The following is an 18,829-nucleotide window of genomic DNA, read 5'->3' on the forward strand; positions in this document are numbered from 1 at the left end:
CCCACTGATCTATATAATGACATGTCATTCTATATAGATCAGTGGTTTAACCTCAATATGTATTCCAAAGCACTGCTTCAGTTCAGTTCCTAGCCTTCCTTACGCGAAACTTTTATTTTGAAGTGCATGATTGTACAGTCCGGAAATGGAACTACAGTAATAAAAGTTTCGATTCGAGTGCTGTTGCGCAACTACAGTCAGGTGCAGAGTTGCTTTGATACATTTTAAATAATTTCTAGCTGTGCAAAATGGGTCGCAAGGTTACACTAGCGACTTGCTGCTTGAATCAGTGGGCTCTGGATTTTGAAGGGAACTTGTCAAGGATACTTAAAAGTAAGTTCCGACTCTTCATCTGCAATATATCACCAGTAATCCGTTACTAAAGTACTGCTAAAGTTCTTGTGATCTTAAAGTGACCTCGTCCTCATTTTTAAATCTACCTTTCTCTCCAAAACAGGTATTGAGATAGCCAAGCAGAAAGGAGCCAAGTACAGACTGGGACCAGAGCTAGAAATCTGGTAATATTGTCCTCCACTGATTGTAGATGTTTAACGAATGTGGGATGCGTTTAAGTACAGATGATAATGTATTGGATGACACACTGTATTAGGATATGCTCATGATGTATTGAATTAAAATGAGTATTTTCATGTGCAATCGAAGTATATATTTTTTAATTAGAGAAAAAATAGCAATAACAACTCATCATAAAATAAAGTAAACAAAGAAGTAATTCAGTAAAATGATGATATACTGTTGTTTGCATCAGTGGCTACGGCTGTGCTGATCACTTCTACGAGTCAGACACACTACTACACTGTTTCCAGGCTCTGAAGTCTCTACTGGAATCTCCTTTGACCCACGATATCATCTGTGATGTGGGAATGTAGGTAAAACATCAGGAAAAAGTCATTTCTTAATGTGTTTTATGATTTCTAATGCATTAAACTTGTATGCATGTGCTCCTTCCGCAGGCCCGTCATGCATCACAACGTTCGATATAACTGCAGAGTCATCTTCTTGAACAAGTATGATTTTTTACAGTACAGTAGTATAAAGCATTTGCATTACTGCTGCTTTATGAGTGTATCATTATCATAACACAATAATATGCATTTATGTCTAAAGTGTTTGTATCCGACAGGAAGATACTGTTAATCCGTCCTAAAATGCTCTTGGCTAATTACGGCAACAACAGGGAATTCCGATGGTTTTCACCTTGGAGTCGACCCAGGTATGCAAAGTATATTTCCTGTTATATTTGTTAAATCTTTTCCCAGCAAATAAATCACAATGACATATTTGCAGACATATCGAGGAGTACTTTCTACCCAGAATGATCCAAGATGTGACCGGGCAGGTAAAGTATGCTTCCTCGTCACTTCAAAAATGAATCAACAAAACATTTCATGAAACTGTGATTATTTAATATTTGCATGCATAAAATATACATTGTATTATGCTTGTATAGTAATGTCAGCTGTCCTCATTGGTAGACCACAGTGCCGTTTGGAGACGGGGTGCTGTCCACCAAGGACACCTGCATAGGGAGTGAGATTTGTGCTGAGCTGTGGAACCCCAGGAGGTATTATTCTGCAAATACTATATGAATGGCAAATGAATAGAGATGCACCGATATGAAAATTTAGGCCGATAGCGATAACCGTTAATTCTTAATATTTGAGAGCCGATAACCGATATTTTGGCAGATCAATCTAAATCTGAATTTTTAAATACATTTTGAGATCCTGATTACAAAAACAAAAGTCTCGGCCTTTAAAAGCCGTGTCCCAAACACACAATTATAATGTTCTCATAATAATTTTATGTAACCTATATGACAGACTAGTGCTGCATGTTGCACTAAACACTATTGTTTTCTTTTTTGAAGTGATTTCAATCATATTTCAAGCAATTTCAAAACCATCATGGCGAACTCATGGCGTCTGAAGCGTCTCAGCTGAAGGAAATAATCCATTATTAATCGGCTTTAATATACTGGCCAAATTTTCTTATCGGGCCGATAACTATAACATTAAAAGTTATCATATTTCAGCCGATACCCATTTGGTGGCCGAGATTTCGTGCATCCCTACAAATGAATATTCTTAATGAATTCTCACTAGGTTGTTCTTAAATGTGTTTTATGATAACTGTGATAAATGTGGTTTAGTTTCATAATTGCTTTAGAATGAGGAATTGAAAATTTCTTTTACTTCTTTCTTTAGTCCACATGTTGACATGGGTTTAGATGGCGTTGAGATTTTTACCAATTCCTCTGCAAGCTACCATGAGCTACGCAAGGCTGACCACAGGGTGAACTTGGTCAAATCTGCCACCACAAAGGTATTTAGATCTACATATACACATATATTCATATGTGTAATACAAGTGACACTGAAGACTGGAGTAATGATGCAGACAAAATTCACCTTTGCATCACAGGAATAAATAACGTTTTAAAATATATTACAACAGAAGCCAGTTCATCTAAATTGTAATAATATTTCACAGTATTTACTGTTTTTACTGTATTTTTGATCAAATAAATGAGATTGAGACAACTTTTAAAAACATTAAAAAACTTAAAGGGCTGGTATTATGCCCTTTTCACAAGATGTAAAATAAGTATTTGATGTCCCCAGAGTGTGTATGTGAAGTTTTAGCTTAAAATATCCCACAGATATTTTTATACAGCATGTTAAAATTGTCACTTTTTGAGGGTGAGCAAAAACCCACAGTTTTTGTGTCTGTCCCTTTAAATGCAAATGAGCTGCTGCTCCTGGCACAGGGGGCGGAGCTACAACAGCTTGTGTCCTTTTACCTCACACACACATGCACTGAAAATTTCAAAAACTTTTAGCCTTTTATGTTCAAACCGGAGTCAGACAATGATGGAGAGACTCAAGAAGAAGTGACAACATGTAGAATGCAACAGGACATTTCTGAATGGTTAGTTGATGATTTTAGATAGTTTATGTGTAGTTATCTTCTAGTCATTGATTTGATTAACATATTCTGTCGAGATAATCTATAAATCGTGTTCCGGGGGCGGGGTTTATGCAAATTGTAGGGTTGGTGATGTCACTAACCCGGGAGGAATGTCGTGTAGTCCCGACCAGTCGTTTGTTGTAGTCCTTAAAAAGCAATTTCTGTAAAAGCAAATATCTCCCTTTGCTTTGAACTTTGAGCGTTGTAACTTTGCAGATGTTGTTTAAGCTCAAACAGCAACATTACACACTAACTAAAGTTAGAAAAGTGAAATCATAATCAACCACCCCTTTAATGTTTCCAAACTTTTGACCGGTAATGTATGTACAGGAAGCCAACTAAATTTCAAGTGGCCTTTGCAAAGACAAAGGTTACTCTGAACTTTATATATTTCAGCTATTTTTTTAATTTGTGACGCTCACATGTTCTGAATATGTTTCAGAGCGGAGGGATTTATCTGTTTGCCAATCAGAAGGGCTGTGATGGAGACCGGCTGTACTACGATGGCTGTGCTATGATTGCCATTAATGGAGATATTGTTGCCAGAGGAGCGCAGTTCTCACTCGAGGATGTAGTAAGTGCTTGAATATTGAAACTCACCCAAGAGGCTTTGAGAAACATGCTAAACATTTCAGTTGGATGCGTTTCTTCTGACTTGAAGGAGGTTGTCACGGCCACTCTCGATCTGGAAGACGTGCGCAGCTATCGAGGAGAGAGGTGTCACCCACATATGGTGAGAGGACATTGAAAGACATGAGATTTTATTTTTTTTAAGTAACTTAATTAGCAATCACCATCGCACACACACTATCAATATTTGCAAATGAGTATCAAAATTGTATTGGCAACGTTTCGGTCTCACGACCTTCATCAGGCATATGACTCATATATATATATATATGAGTCATATGCCTGATGAAGGTCGTGAGACCGAAACGTTGCTAATACAATTTTGATACTCATTTGCAAGTATTGATCAAGCGTGCCGCACAAGCCCTGAAAAGTGAAGCCAAAACGTCTCGATCGCCCCCCCGGTGACTGGTCCTAGTATATGTCATAAGCCCCGCCTCCCCGTGTTATTCAACGGGACTTGAGACCAACTAAACAATTTAATTACACTTCAAATAACTTTTTTTCCGAAGGTGGTTTCTGTCATTTACTGTAGTTTTTTATCACGCTGATGTAAATTCAAGTGTTTGTTTTTAAAATAAGTTCGTTTTAGTTAGTTATTTGATGCTATAAAAACGGTGGTGTGACGTCATGATTGACAGCTGTGATTGACAGGTTCTCTGAGCGAAGTAGTCACTGAAGCACCAACAGACTTTTTTTCGGGCTCTTCGGAGGACTGAGGAGATTGGAGCTTTAAATTGATTTAATATCTAAATTTCTATAATTAATTATTTCACACCGAGCGTGAGGGCGGGGCCATGATTTCGTGGCTTTACTTCCTGCTCACTACTGCGCAGGTCTGGTCCCGAAATCGCTACTGCGCAGACTCAAGCCCCAAGATGTCAGCGCCATATCGGGACACTGGTGGCGAAGGGGCGTCGTCCATATTTTTTTACAGTCTATGGTATTGATAGTGTGTTTTATTTTTAATTTTTAAGTAACTTACCATGCTTCAAATATGTTTCTCCCTGTACAGGAATATGAGCACAAACCGTATCAGAGGATGAAAACGGACTTCTGTCTGTCTGACTGTGATGACAGGTGTCTGCCCACGCACCGGCCTGTGGAGTGGATCTTCAACACCCCAGAAGAAGAGATCAGGTCACTTTTCACAGAGACAAATGAACTTCAGTATATATGCATGAACAGTGGGGTGCAAAAGTCACGATATTTTTCGCCGATTACGTAATTTGGAGCCAGAGTCAAATATAAAGCCAAATATGAAGGTCCCACCCCCACACTCCCACAAGCACAGCTGTCAATCATAATGTTATAGTATCTATTCTTCTTGGAAAAACAAACACTTGAACATACGTGTGTGTGAAAAGAACTACATGACAGAAACCATATTTGGAAAAAAATTATTTGAAGTGTAATTGGATTTTTTAGTGTTTCTCGCCCCATTTGATTACATGAAGAGGATGGGGTTTATGACCTATAAATAATGCAGCCAGCCACCAGGAGGCGATCGAAAGGCTTTGGCTTTGCTTTTTCAGTATGTTTTCAGCACACTTGGTAGAAACAGATGTGTGAGCTTCTCTCTAGTGGAGCTGTGCATTAATACACCACCAAACCGAACAAAAAGAGTCCTGTAAACCCAATTATGAAAGAGCAGCCCGGTTCACCCAGAATTGCCATGTGGTTTAAATGAAATAAGACGCCAAATTAGTGTTCTGGTCCAGAGAGACTATTTTTACTATAGAGGTTTAGGAGTACCTTGTGACACAAATTTATTCCTGACTGTTTTTATGATATCTGTTTAGAAACGAGGAGGAGAAACTGTGAGAAGTGTAAAACCCAAATATGAATCTATTTAAAACACGATACAGTAAACCAGGGGGCACATATATGCACTGTTTGGTGTTATAAATTGATGCAGCATTTATTAAATCAATTATTACAATATTAAATATATATTTTGGGTGTTATTTCAGCCTTGGTCCTGCCTGTTGGTTATGGGACTACTTAAGGAGGAGTGGACAGGTATGTTTTTTTTATTATGCATGTTAATATGAATGTTTATGTGATTTACTCTTTGTGCTTGTTTTGTTACCGATCTTCTTAGCTAATGTTTATGCTTTTGGCAGTGAATGTGAAGATGTGTTAACGAGGTTTGTGTGTTTTGTTGTTTTCAGGCTGGCTTCCTTCTTCCTCTTAGTGGTGGTGTGGACAGTTCATCCACTGCTTGTATTGTGTACTCCATGTGTGTGCAGATCTGCCAAGCCGTCAAAGATGGCAGTAAGTCCAAAACACACACACAATAGCTCTTCAAAACATAAGAACACGCGATCTAGAGGCTTAAACGTGTGCACCATTCGTCTCAGATTCTCAGGTTCTGGACGATGTGCAGCTCGTGGTCAACGATTCGTCCTACAGGCCTGAGGACCCGCGTGAGCTGTGTGGACGCCTCTTTACCACATGCTACATGGCTAGTGAAAACTCTTCTGAGGACACACGCAACAGAGCCAAAGATCTCGCTGCTCAGATCGGCAGGTCAGTGGATGACATGGCAAACATTTGACTGATACATATGATATATACATATACATATACATATACATACACTGCCAGTCAAAAGTTTGGAATAGTTAAGATTTTTTATGTTTTTTAAAGTCTCTTCTATTTTTTACTCTTCTTTTTAAGTCTCTTCTATGGAAGTTTGTTTCCGGCACAGAATAAAACATTGTAAAAGATAATTGCGACTTTTTATCTCACAACATTGTTGTTTCTAAGTTTATAACTCGCAATTTTTTTTTTAGGGAAAAAGTCCGTCTTTTTTTCCTTAGAATTGGACTTTATAACATTCTGACCTCTTTTCTCCAGTCCAATTCTAAGGAAAAAAATACTTTTTTCCTCAGAATTGCGAGTTTATATCACACAATTCTGACTTTATAACACGCAATTGCGACTTAATATCATGCAATTCTGAGATAAAAAAGTCAGAACTGCGAGATATAAACTCGCAATTGTGAGAAAAAAGTATGAATTGTGAGATAAAAGTCCTCCTACCTACCTTTTTTATTTTTTATTCTGTGGCGGAAACAAGCTTCCATACTCTTATGCACACCAAGGATGCATTTATTTGATATATATCTTCTTAAGTATGCAATTTAATAGTAGTAATTTAAAAATGTATTATTGTGCAATTAAGATGTTGATGATTTTATATCTGTTCTCCTCTCAGCAATCACTTAAATATCAACATTGACATGGCAGTGAAAGGCATGCTGGGAATCTTCTCCGTGGTCACAGGGAAGTGGCCTCAGTTCCGAGCTAATGGAGGAAGTGCTAGAGAGAACCTGGCTCTTCAGAACGTCCAGGTACAGCACTCGTCGTAGACGCTGATGCTATTATTAAATGCATGATTCCTTTTATTAGGGACATGTTGCCTATTTTCTGAACCGCATATATAATATATTTCAGCAAAAAATGGTTTGGTTTACCGCCATTAAAGTAGAGCGGCACGATTTTTGCATGATTTTCTGCATGTTTTTGTTTAAAATAGAGATCAAGATTCTCACACAATTATGAATAGAAAATAAAACAAAAATAACATGCAATTTACTAGAGGTTCTAACAAGATACGAATTGCTGCAATCTATTTAAACAAACAAACATATATATATATATATATACATATACATACAGTGTTGGGGGAAAATTACTTTTAAAAGTAGTGCTTTACAATGTTGTGTTATTCCCTAAAAAAATACCTTATTGCATTACTCACAGTAGTTACTTTTTATGGAAAGTAATGCGTTACATTACTTTTGCGTTACTTTTTCTCACCTGGGCTGGGCTTGCTTATTTTGTTTTTTAAAGGCACACTGTGTAGAAATTGTGTTTTTGTCAAACAGCGACCCCTAGAGTCGCTGTGGAATACTTGCACTGTCGTAAATATTTCTATATGTATAAAAATTTCTTTACTTTTAATGATGATGATTGTGTGTTAAGCGTCTGCGACTTACTTTCACTTTGATTTGCGATAGTTTGCACGTTGGCTTGATGAATAGATGCTCAGCTGCGGTGATGCGTGTTCCAGTAGCGTCATCCTATCTGGCTATTACATTACATAGCCTATAACACGCTTTCACACGTGTATTTATTTTTTTTAGCATTTTTGGGAGGAGTAGGCCTACAATTTACATATGTGGTTTCAACAACCAGATGCATTTACACTTGTCCAGTTTCGTCTGGAATGCGTCTCAGACCTCCTCCTGACAAAAACATACGCACGAAAGCCGAAAACAAACGCTGGTTGGCCTCTCACGTCCAGATTTGAGGAAGTGGTGGGGGAAGTGACGTTTGCCGTAAAGCAGTCGAATTTTGTAGTTCTTCTTGTGCTCGGGTTACTACCCGAACCCCGAAGTTACATAGTGCCAGTAAAAGCGATACAGACCCCGTCAGGCTATGGCAGACGTGTCATTCAACCTATTGTAAGTCGATGTACCATCACAAGGGTCCTGGAAATATATTATGATGGTTAAAAAGTTACACGGTGTGCCTTTAATAATAACACTTTTTTTTCTTTTTTTTTGGAAAATGTAAAGGCCATTTCACACCAAAAGTGAATTGAATAAGCCTCAGGCTGAAAGAAATGCAAATTCATGTCTGTACAGTAGAGGGCACAGTTAAAAAAAAAAAACCTTTCCGCTGTGCTGCTATTCTGGATTAAAGAGGAATAAGATGCAGTTGAAGTTCAGCATGCTTTAGCAATATAAAAAAAAAAAAGAGAAACACAAATGTGGTTTATCTAAAGTCATTTTTGCTTACTAGTATGGTTGTAGTGGATCATCGAAGGTCAGCAGCAAAGAGATTGGTTAATAAAGTAAGATAAAATACATAAAGTATATTTGTGTTATTTAATATATTTAATTATTGCAGGTTTGCATAATATGCTGAGTTTGCATTTCACTGTTTATTCATTTTGAATAATTCTTTTTTTGCAAGTGATGTGGGTAAATGCCATCATGTTCACACATCGCACACACTTCACACATCTGTTCACACATCTGCACTTAAGATGTCTCTCAACATAGGGACAGGAGCGCGTTCAGTCAATAAATGGAAAAACAAAGTAACTTGCATTACTTATTTGAAACATTTTCTCCGATATTTTGTTAGTATTACGTTACTTTACTAGTTACTTGAAAAAAGTAATCTGATTACGTAACTCAAGTTACTTGTAAAGCGTTACATTTGAATGAATTAAAAAATCATTGGTTTCAAGGAATGACTCGCTGACTCACTCATTAATACTTCACTTGTTTCGTTAATGGATGAATCAGCACTTTTGAATTAATCTCTTGAATTAATGATTCAATGACAAATACATTGTGTAACATCTTTATTCAGAACGCAGATCTGAATGTTCACTGTGATTTTGTCAAAGGATTAATAAACATAGCCGAATCATTGTCATTTATGGGTGTTTGAATGGAGATCACAGTCTTTTAACAATTAATCGTGCAGCTCTACATTAAAGTCTCAGAAATAACCAAAAGCATACTAATAAATGGAAAGCAGCATTATGCAGTAACAGTCCATGAATGTGCAATGCTTAGAGTTTTGTATTTAGTTGCAGGTGGCCATTTTGAAATAAATTAGATGGTGATAATTTGTTTTATGTGACCCATGGCATCACAAAAGTGCGGGCTTGAGAAAGCAGTTTCTATGAAAGTGATACTTCTGCTGACTTTTTCAATATGCCATTTGCTTGCATTGTAACACAACCACCACAATTTTCACAAAAAAAAATATTGCAGTTAGTCACCCCAAGAAAGCGACCTACAAATCTGCTGAGTTTCACTATTTCAAAGCACAAGTAACACAGTAACATCATTTTGCCAGTTTAACACATTCACACAAATATGATGCGTCACAGCTTTGAAAAGGTTTGCAAAGAAATGAATAGCCCTTTTGACTGATGAAGACTATAAGAAAATTATAAACAAGAGTATAGAAATATAAACATTTCAGTTCAATTCCAATTTATTAAAATTGTTCTTTTCACAATAAATGCTGTTATTGTTCCATAACAGCATTACAGACGTATTGACCAAGACAATGCTGAGTAGATAAAACAAATAAATAAAATTGGATAAAACTAAGAAATAAATGAATCCCAAAATTATATATGCATTTTTTTTTTTTTTACTGTCAAAAACTAGGCCCATCAAAAGAATCAAATAATCATGATTAGTGTCATGATTTCTAACCTGTCTTTAGAAAGCTAAATTAAATGGTACCAATATAAAATTTTACAAATTTATTAAGAATGATTTCATTAGTCATTTAATATTTTAACATAGTTTGACGGCCTCAAAAATAGTTTAAATAATTATCTTTTATTTGTTCACTACATTTTTGTGAACCTCCTATTTTGAAAACCCCTTGTAAGGGTAATTGAAAAGTATTGCTTTTCTAAAATATTTTTGAAAAAACTCATCCTCTGGTCAACGAAGCATTAAACGTTTAAACGTCGGCATTAAACGTAAGTTGCGATAGTCTTTTCTTTTCTATTGTGACGTATATCTGAGTGAAACGGCTTCTCGAACAAGAACAAATGTAGGGCGGGGCTTGATTATGTCCACTGGGAATTGATTGGATGATTGGATGGTTGTGGTTTGCTATTGGTGGATCTCCTGTGAGTGACAGGTTATAGCCCCGCCCTCGTCCTCAGAGAAGAGAAGAGATGCTGCTGGAGGGAGGGGAAGTTATTTTGATTAAAGATTACGAGGAAACATGAGTTTAAAAAAAGATACATGCACAGATAAATCTTTTATTGTAAATACTGCATTATTCCATAAAAAGCAAGAATTGTGACTTTACATGATCCATTGATGATGCAATATTGTGTGAATTATGCAATAGATTAGGAATTTTATACCTTTCAGAGCTATATAACATCTGCATTTTTACCTAAATAGCATATAGTTTTGAACCTGAAAGTATGCTGTAAATGCATGATGCATGTGTGTGTGTGTGTGTGTGTGTGTGTGTGTGTGTGTGTGTTTACTCCACTACAGGCTCGTGTCAGGATGATTTTGGCCTACCTCTTTGCCCAGCTCTGCCTGTGGGCTCAAGGAAAACCTGGTGGTCTCTTAGTTCTTGGCTCAGCAAACGTGGATGAGAGGTGTGAATTTTTGTTTTTTTTGTCTCTCAGCATCCCAATATCAATAATAATGGAGATCACTTTAAGTATTCTCTGACTTTTCAGTTTGACTGGATACTTCACAAAGTACGACTGCTCCAGCGCTGATATCAATCCAATTGGAGGTGTTAGTAAGATGGACCTGAAGTGCTTCCTGCACTACTGTGTAAAACGCTTCCAGCTCACTGCCCTCGTAAGGTGTGTAATCTTTCCTTTTGTCCCACATTTGCTGATCAGATCACTGATCTATAGTTCTGGCCTGGCGGACAACAAAATGAAGCTCCACCTGCCTAGATCTGCTGTCGGAATTAATTATATCTATTTATCCAGTAGCAGCATATCTTACATGCTTAAAGCAGTGTGTCTGTTTTGTGTTTCACACTTTGGGCCCTATTTTAACGATCTGAAACGCAAGTAACTTTGTGGGTGGATCTCGCAAATCTAAAATGGGTTGGTCTGAAGTAGCTTCATTATTCATAGGTGTGGTTTGGGCGTAACGTGAAATAAACCAATCAGAGCGTCATCTCACATTCCCTTTAAAAGCAGGCATGCTTGTTCCATGGCGGATTGCTATTATAACGGCGGATTTACCAGGTGCACACCAGGAGCGGTTCACAGCCGAGGAGACCGACGTTCTCGTCAGGGCCAATAATTTGGGTACCCAATAATTTGGGTAATTAATTTAATTAATTAATTTAATTACCCAATAATTTGGGTAAATGTGTAAGCTAGATTTATGCCTATTTTTTCACATCTTCATGGACACAATGATTTCCCTCATGTGGAATATTTTTCCTTGTAATTATGTATGGTTTGCAAAAATGGCAACGTCTGTGTAGATGAGAGAAGCAAAGTGTATGCGCGTTGTGCACATGCTACATTATGGCCAAGCATGCGCCCTTAAAATAGCATCTGAATAACGCGCCACTGACTTTAGACTAGGTTTCTCCTGGTCTGTGGTGGAATTGTTTTCTGAAACTGCAAAATAGCACCAGGGAACGTTTGCGCCGGAACACGGCTCCTCTTTTCGCTGAACCGCCCTCGGGAGCGCAAGTTCATTCCCTAATTTACCGACGTGCGTCTGTGGAGGGAAAAGTCTGCTGTGTGTCAGGTGCCAAATAGGAATGATACATGCGTCGGTGTACAAAGTCAATTGCGCTGGGTGCAAGATAGGGCCCTTTAAGTGTATATGAGCTTATAGCACAGTAGAAGCAGCTGATTCTGCTAGAACGTCAGGTTGCAGCACTTTGCGAGTCAGAAACAGCAACATGATCACATGTGCCCATCTTCTGTGCAGCATTTTAGATGCTCCACCAACTGCAGAGCTTGAGCCACTGACTGATGGCAAGGTGGTCCAGACCGATGAGGTAAACATCATCAACCTCATTCACTAATACATTTATCAAGAAACGCCACAGAACATTTGCACAGACAGATTTAATGTGTTTTTAAACAGTGAAATGTAGCACATTCTGGGGAAAAATTTTTCAAAAGAAGCACATATTTACATCACTTATTTTTTATAAATATTCCCAGTATGTTTGTGGCAAGGTTAACACACCAGACCCATGATGTTCTGGATGGCGCAAATGTGCTTTGTTACATGCATGAATTAAATTAAGAATGTTGGGTTGGAGATGCTTTATGTGTGTTTATGCCTATATGGCTTCCGCAAGCCATTTTTCAGTGGCTTTCAAGAAGTGGTGGAGACAGAATCATTTTTGGCAAAGTGGTAGGAACATGCCCCACCTGCAAATGACGACTGTATATTGGTCAAATAGCAATTAAAAATATTTTGTTTGATAAGTAACTTTTAATCAGTTTTATTTCAATGAAAAACAAAATATGACAGATATTAAGATGTTTCGGTAATGTTTTACAAATTAAATGATCACATACATGCTACATTTTTCAGTTTTATGGTCAAATAAAAATATATTTATGCATATGCATACTATAAATACAATATATAATATAAAAATATCCTTGTGAAGAAATAAAAAAATGTATCCAGATTTTGCAAAGCACCGTATGCTTACATGCTCTAATTGTCATCAATCCGAAAAGTTTTGTTTATATGAACCCTAACCTTTGCTGTTCATTCACATTTTTGTTTACATGTGCATTTATGTATTTCGTACAAAACTTCAGTGCATGCGTTGTGCCTAGTCCCTGCTTTCAGAAACTGAGAAAACTATTAGCATAATAGTCATTTTGGCCTTAATGACACACCTAAAAGTAAAGCTGACAAATGTGCCAGAAGACTTTATTATTTCTCCTCCGCTGACCAGTTCGTAAGATGTAAATAAACATATGCAAGTTTGTAAGAAGTAAAATGTATGCAAACAGAGATTTTATTATATCATATACAATTATCATATACTGCATATGGCTCTGATAAACATGCATCACGGCAAAGGTATTTTTGTATCCTATTTATAACATAGTCATATTCAAGCATGTACATGCTTAGTTTTTTCTTATTGATCGGATTATTCCAGGTTATATATGGCACTCTTTTTAATCCAGGTGTTTCCATGAAGGCTTTTCAGTCCGATCACTAACAGACTATTTGCATGTAAACCGCTATGTTTTAAAATCTATATAGGCATTTTGTTGCCTTGTCCTTATTTTTAATAGAGCATGTTTAGTCTGCTGCAAAGCCCTTAAGTACTCTTTCCATCACTGTGTGCATGCAGACAGATTGTTTTACAGCACTGAGACCTCACTCATGTGGTTCTGTGTCCCTCTCCCACAGGCCGACATGGGAATGACCTACTCAGAGCTGTCTGTGATTGGCCGACTCAGGAAGATCTCCAAGTGTGGCCCGTACAGCATGTTTTGCAAGCTCATTCACTCATGGAAAGAGACCTTCTCTCCCTCACAGGTCAAACATGCCCTAAACATCACTGTATCAGATTAAAAAAATACTTTTAAAAACAGTAAATACTAATGTTTTATCAAGGCTATTTTAGGGGTAGTGCTTTAGTAGGATAATTAAAGGGTTAGTTCGCCCAAAGATGAAAATTGTGGCATTGATTACTCACCCTCATGTCGTTCCAAAACCCATAAGACTTTCGTTTATCTTCAGAACACAAATGAATATATTTTTTATGAAATCTGAGAGCTTTCTGTCTCTCCATTGACAGTCTATGCAACTACCACTTGTAAAGCCCCAGAAAGGTAGTAAAAACATCATTAAATAATCCATGTGACTCCAGTGGTTTAAAGGATTAGTTCACTTTCAAAAAAAAAATTGCTGATAATTTACTTTCCTATGTCATCCAAGATATCCATGTTTTTCTTTTCTTCAGTCGAAAAGAAATTAAGGTTTTTGAGGAAAACCTTCCAGGATTTTTTTACACAGAATGGACTTCAATGGCAACCAACTATTCCAATGTTCAAAGAAGGTCCAAATGTCCATCTCAATGCAGCTTCAAAGTCTCGACACAATCCCAGTCGAGAAATAAGGGTCTTATCTCGCGAAACGAGATAAATATATATATATACTTTTTAACCACAAATGCCCGTCTTGTACCATCTCTGAGATGCGCCACGTATTACGTCATCACGTTGGAAAATCACAGATCGTTAAGACCCTTATTTCTTGACTGGGATTGTGTCAAGACTTTGAAGATGCATGAAAGTTTGTGCAACAAAAAAAACAACAACAACAACAACATAATTTACCACTTTATTTACAAAATATGAATCTCCAACACGCCTTCACATAACAACGTTCGCTCTTGCTGGCGCTCTCATGATAGTATTTTCATACTTCAGTAGTCACTTCATAAAATTGAAGTGAAATACTAGCTTTCTGGGGCTTGAAAGTGGTAGTTGCGTAGACTCAATTGAGGGACAGAAATATCATCAAAAAGATTTCAATTTTGTGTTCTGAAGATGATTAAAAGTCTTACGGGTTTGGAACGACATGAGGGTGAGAGGGTGTAAACAATGACAGAATGTTCATTTTTGGGCGAACTATCCCTTTAAATTGCCTAACTATCTGCTTTTTGTTGAACACTCTTCTTTTTTTTCTTTTTTTGCAGGTGGCTACAAAAGTGAAACATTTCTTTAGGATGTACTCAATCAACAGACATAAGATGACAACAGTAACACCCTCTTATCATGCTGAAAACTACAGTCCAGATGACAACCGCTTTGACCTCCGTCCTTTCCTCTACAACACACAGTGGGCCTGGCAGTTCCGCTGCATCGACGATGAGGTCAGCAGTTCTGCACAACAGTGTGATCTAGTAGAGATGCTTGTCTGCATGTAGTGTTTCTGGTTATATAATCCACTCTTTATAATGTTGTATAGGTGGCTATAATGGAGTGATATGGAGGGCACAAGTACCAACTTTGATCAGAATCCATTGATCCTCGGTCCAAAGATTCATCTCGGCCACTGATGTGATCAGCAGTTGTTCTTTACACTCGCTCAGTCTCCTGTAGCGAGTTGCTGTTCCGTGTCTTAGAGTTATTTATATACTGTATGATACATTACATATGAAGATATTCACATGCTTTATGAATATCTTTATTGGCATTCATGGTTCAATAAAGAATGTTTAACATCCATGGAGCACAAAAGGTTCTTTATAGTGGAAAACCGTTCTTTAGATGATTAAAATGTTCTTTGAAACACTAAGAAATCATGGTTCTTTGGGGAACCAAAAAGGTCCTTCTATTTGAAACCCCACTTTGAGAACCAAAATGAGAAGTGAGAAGGGGAAATAAACTTAGTGCCAGATATCCTGTATCTTTCAGGCATTGACTCATTGGGATTCAAGGCAAATGACTATATTGCTGCCGTATTTTTTTTAATCAAGTAAGTACGCAGGCATGCCAATTCAATAACAATGATTACTGGGTCATCCCTGTTGTGCTGTACCTCATGCTTGTGGTGTAATATTAGAAGTATTTCTATAAAAAGGTATAGCAGATTTCTAGAAATAGACTGTGGTAAAGCTCAGGCACTTAAGCTTAGTAAATTGTGGCTAGATTATCTGAAAAGTCACAAGAAAACCGGATGGACCGTAAACAGATAGTATAGAAAGTCTTCATTTAATCACCCTCATGTCGTTCCAAACTTGTATGACGTTAATTTTTTTGTGGAACACAAAATACGATATTTTTATTTTGAAGAATGTTGGTCACAAACCGTTTTGCTTACCATTGACTTGACATTCGTATGACAAAACACAGACGTTTCTCAAAATATCTTCTATTTTCCACAGAAGAACATTTTTGGGGCGAACTATTCTTTTAACCTGAAGGTAATTTTGGAAATGGTGAACAAACATGTTTTAAAGTGAGACAACAAATACATTTAATCATTGTTTGCTAATGCCACTATGTCTGTTATTGCAAACCCACTGGTTTTCCCAGCAAAAATTATGTCACTTCCTGGAGAATGATGTTGGAAGTGGCTTTTTGTTTAGATATTACAAAAGACTAATAAGATGGAAAGTGATATTGAGGACAAAAAGGCCATATATTGATTACCAATTAAAACAATATCCCCTAGAAAACATCCTTTAAAGAATATAAATTTCACATTTTGTCCAACATTTTAAAACACACGGCATGCAAACGTAGGTATTTGAAAGTTAAGTTAATTCACTGTTAAGGCATGAAGCACGAGGCGGATGTGGATGAATTAAGGGTTTGAGAAGAAATTACTTCCTCTTTGTATGTGTGAAACGGTCTGAACTTCAGACACACACGTTAGTGCAGGTATCACTCACACACGCACGCAGTGGTGCTGCTTGTTCACCCACACACACACACACACTTGCAGTGGTGGTGCTGCTCTCACTCACACACACACACACACACACACACACAAAGTGTGCATTGCTTGTGGTGGAAACTCTTGAGTTTATTCAGAGTGAGTAATGTTATTCATCAGAGTAATGTTTCAGTGTGTAATACTGTTGTTTCTGTCTTTGTTGGTGAGTTTCCATTTGCATTTACTGCCATTTTCCAGATGTTGTCATGGTTTTCCAGGCTCTTCTCCTGGCATTTGCTTTATAAATTCAGATATAACAATTCCATTGTAAATGTAAAAGTCCTCCATTTTATTATATTCTGTACTTAAATTTATTTTAAGCTTTACATGTTAAGTCACCACAAAATGCATTTTTTCTGAATGTGATGTTATTTCCTGTTCAAACAGTGTGGGGGCATAAATAAATACATTTGCATGTAAACTGAAGAATGTTGTTTACTGTGAGTGACTTTTTGATTCAAAACCATAATTAATTGCAGCCCTAAGTGGTCTCTGATTTAAAGGGGTAAATAAAAAAAGACAATTAACTGGCATAGAATCCTGCTGTACATAAAGCAAGATTGATTTTGTATTGTTTCTATGTTGATTCAATGTTAAAAAAGTGATTTCAATAGTAGAAAAAAATAGGGGAGAACGGGGTAATGTGAGACATCGGGTAATGTGAGACACCCCCTATATCTAGGCAACGGAACACAATTGTGGTCATATGACCATTATGTTTTCAAGCCCCTTCCATTTCACCATGGCCATGAAGGAGAGAACCTCATGGTGCTATAGTAAGCATGTTTTTTTCACAAAAATATTTTTTTTGCATGTAAAAGTAAATTTTCTTGCTTTCAACTTAATCAACTGTTGTGCCAAAGCAAATTGATTCAGGTAGAAAAACTTATATCATACATGTTGATGAACTACCAACATATAAAACCATGTGATGATGCTAGCTGAAGATAAGCCTGAATTGCTACAAGAGATCGTTTTTTCCTAAAATGTGGCGGTGGGGTAAAGTGAGACAAATGCTGTGGGGTAAAGTGAGACATGAGGCACAAGTTAAGTTTAGTCTTAAACATATTTTAATGTAATATTACATGACATATGTTTTATTTTTAATGTCAAAAACATAGTAGAAAAGCCATCATGCCAAGGCAATACACCAAGAAGAAATCCTGGGGCAAAACACCCCTTGAGGAGATGGAGAGTGCAGCTGCTGAGGTCAAGGAAGGAAAGAAGTCTATAAGAGCGGCTGTAAGGGAGAGAAATATTGACAAGTCAAGCCTCCTAAGATTCATAAAGAAAAGGAAAAAAGGGGGAAGTAATATCAGTAGCCTGGGGGGCAGTAGCTTAGGCAAAGAGGTGGAGCACCTTCTCCATCTCACCTTGTCCAAATGGAGCGTTTGTCCCCTCCTCGACAAAACTGTCCGCACTCTCCCTGAGAGCCTGCTAGGGAGGGAAGTCAGCATGGGAATCTCGCCGTTTCAGACGGGCCATCTGAGTCTCCCGAGGTCAAAGCGCAGGCGCGTCCGAAGCTCCAATCGACCGGGCACCCCGACTTGACGGCCCGAAGGAGAGGGCGCGCTCCTCTGGGCCCCAGGCAACCTGGAGGCACCTGTTTTCCATTACCTAGTCCGATAAGAGTGTCGTCTCCCTCCTCTACAACACCCCAAGCGTCCGTGTTTGGACCGTCGTTGCTCCAGCAGGAGCGCCAGCAGGTGTACGGATCTGACTTTGACCGGAGATGACCGACCCTCCCTGGGGCCGGCCCTGGAGGTCTGCGAGCATGGAGCTCTTCTTCAAATACAATATATTTTTGGACATTTTTACAAGGAGGAATATCCTCCAGTGTGTCTTTCACCCCTAGCTCACCCAGGATGGTGCACGTTCACCGGTGTGCACGCCCTGGCACCGAGGGACTGGGTGTCCAAACCAGACTCTATTTACTGGAAGTCTTGCCCGCACAAAGTGCACTTTCTCTGGGCTGGGTCAGGCTGTTTCCCCACCCGGTCTGACCACCATCTGGTCCATGTTCCTTGTCCGAGCGGAGCATTGCCCCTCCTCCACAAAGACCCAAAGGTCCTTTTTAGGACTGACTTTGCTCCAGACGGAGATCCAGCGGTGGCGGACAAATCCGAATCTGGCTCAGAACGGGCCACCCTCCTTGGGCTGGCCAGGGGAGGTCTGACTGCATTGAGTTTTCCAAATGAATCACAATAATTTGGACATAG

At 38.1% G+C, this 18,829-nt stretch overlaps 1 protein-coding gene across 2 annotated transcripts; it reads left to right on the forward strand.

Moving 5' to 3' along the window:
• Positions 1–146: 146 nt before the first annotated feature.
• On the forward strand, positions 147–17,034 carry nadsyn1 (NAD synthetase 1). Of its 2 annotated transcripts, XM_084403807.1 has the most exons (21): positions 147–333; positions 458–518; positions 770–886; positions 975–1,028; positions 1,145–1,234; positions 1,309–1,360; positions 1,497–1,585; positions 2,229–2,346; positions 3,434–3,565; positions 3,653–3,724; positions 4,637–4,761; positions 5,595–5,643; positions 5,796–5,898; positions 5,985–6,153; positions 6,845–6,980; positions 10,689–10,795; positions 10,880–11,011; positions 12,111–12,180; positions 13,572–13,700; positions 14,866–15,042; positions 15,138–17,034. In XM_084403807.1, exons 1-21 carry the CDS (start codon positions 249–251, stop codon positions 15,153–15,155), a joined length of 2,085 nt encoding a protein of 694 aa, XP_084259933.1. In that variant the 5' UTR covers positions 147–248; the 3' UTR covers positions 15,156–17,034. The 2 variants fall into 2 exon arrangements, 1 of the variants encoding a protein (XP_084259933.1); XR_014626698.1 differs by lacking the exon at positions 12,111–12,180 and having other exon boundaries at positions 15,138–15,396.
• Positions 17,035–18,829: the final 1,795 nt, after the last annotated feature.

This window comes from Rutilus rutilus (genome assembly GCF_951802725.1).
Source record: "Rutilus rutilus genome assembly, chromosome: 3".
Classification (NCBI taxonomy): domain Eukaryota; kingdom Metazoa; phylum Chordata; class Actinopteri; order Cypriniformes; family Leuciscidae; genus Rutilus; species Rutilus rutilus.

Excerpts from the sequence above, each read along its gene's own strand:
- nadsyn1 (XM_084403807.1), top strand. The coding sequence starts at position 249 with ATGGGTCGCAAGGTTACACTAGCGACTTGCTGCTTGAATCAGTGGGCT. Across the intron at positions 1,361-1,496 it reads TCCAAGATGTGACCGGGCAG|ACCACAGTGCCGTTTGGAGA; the intron begins GTAAAGTATGCT and ends CCTCATTGGTAG. Across the intron at positions 13,701-14,865 it reads AGACCTTCTCTCCCTCACAG|GTGGCTACAAAAGTGAAACA; the intron begins GTCAAACATGCC and ends CTTTTTTTGCAG.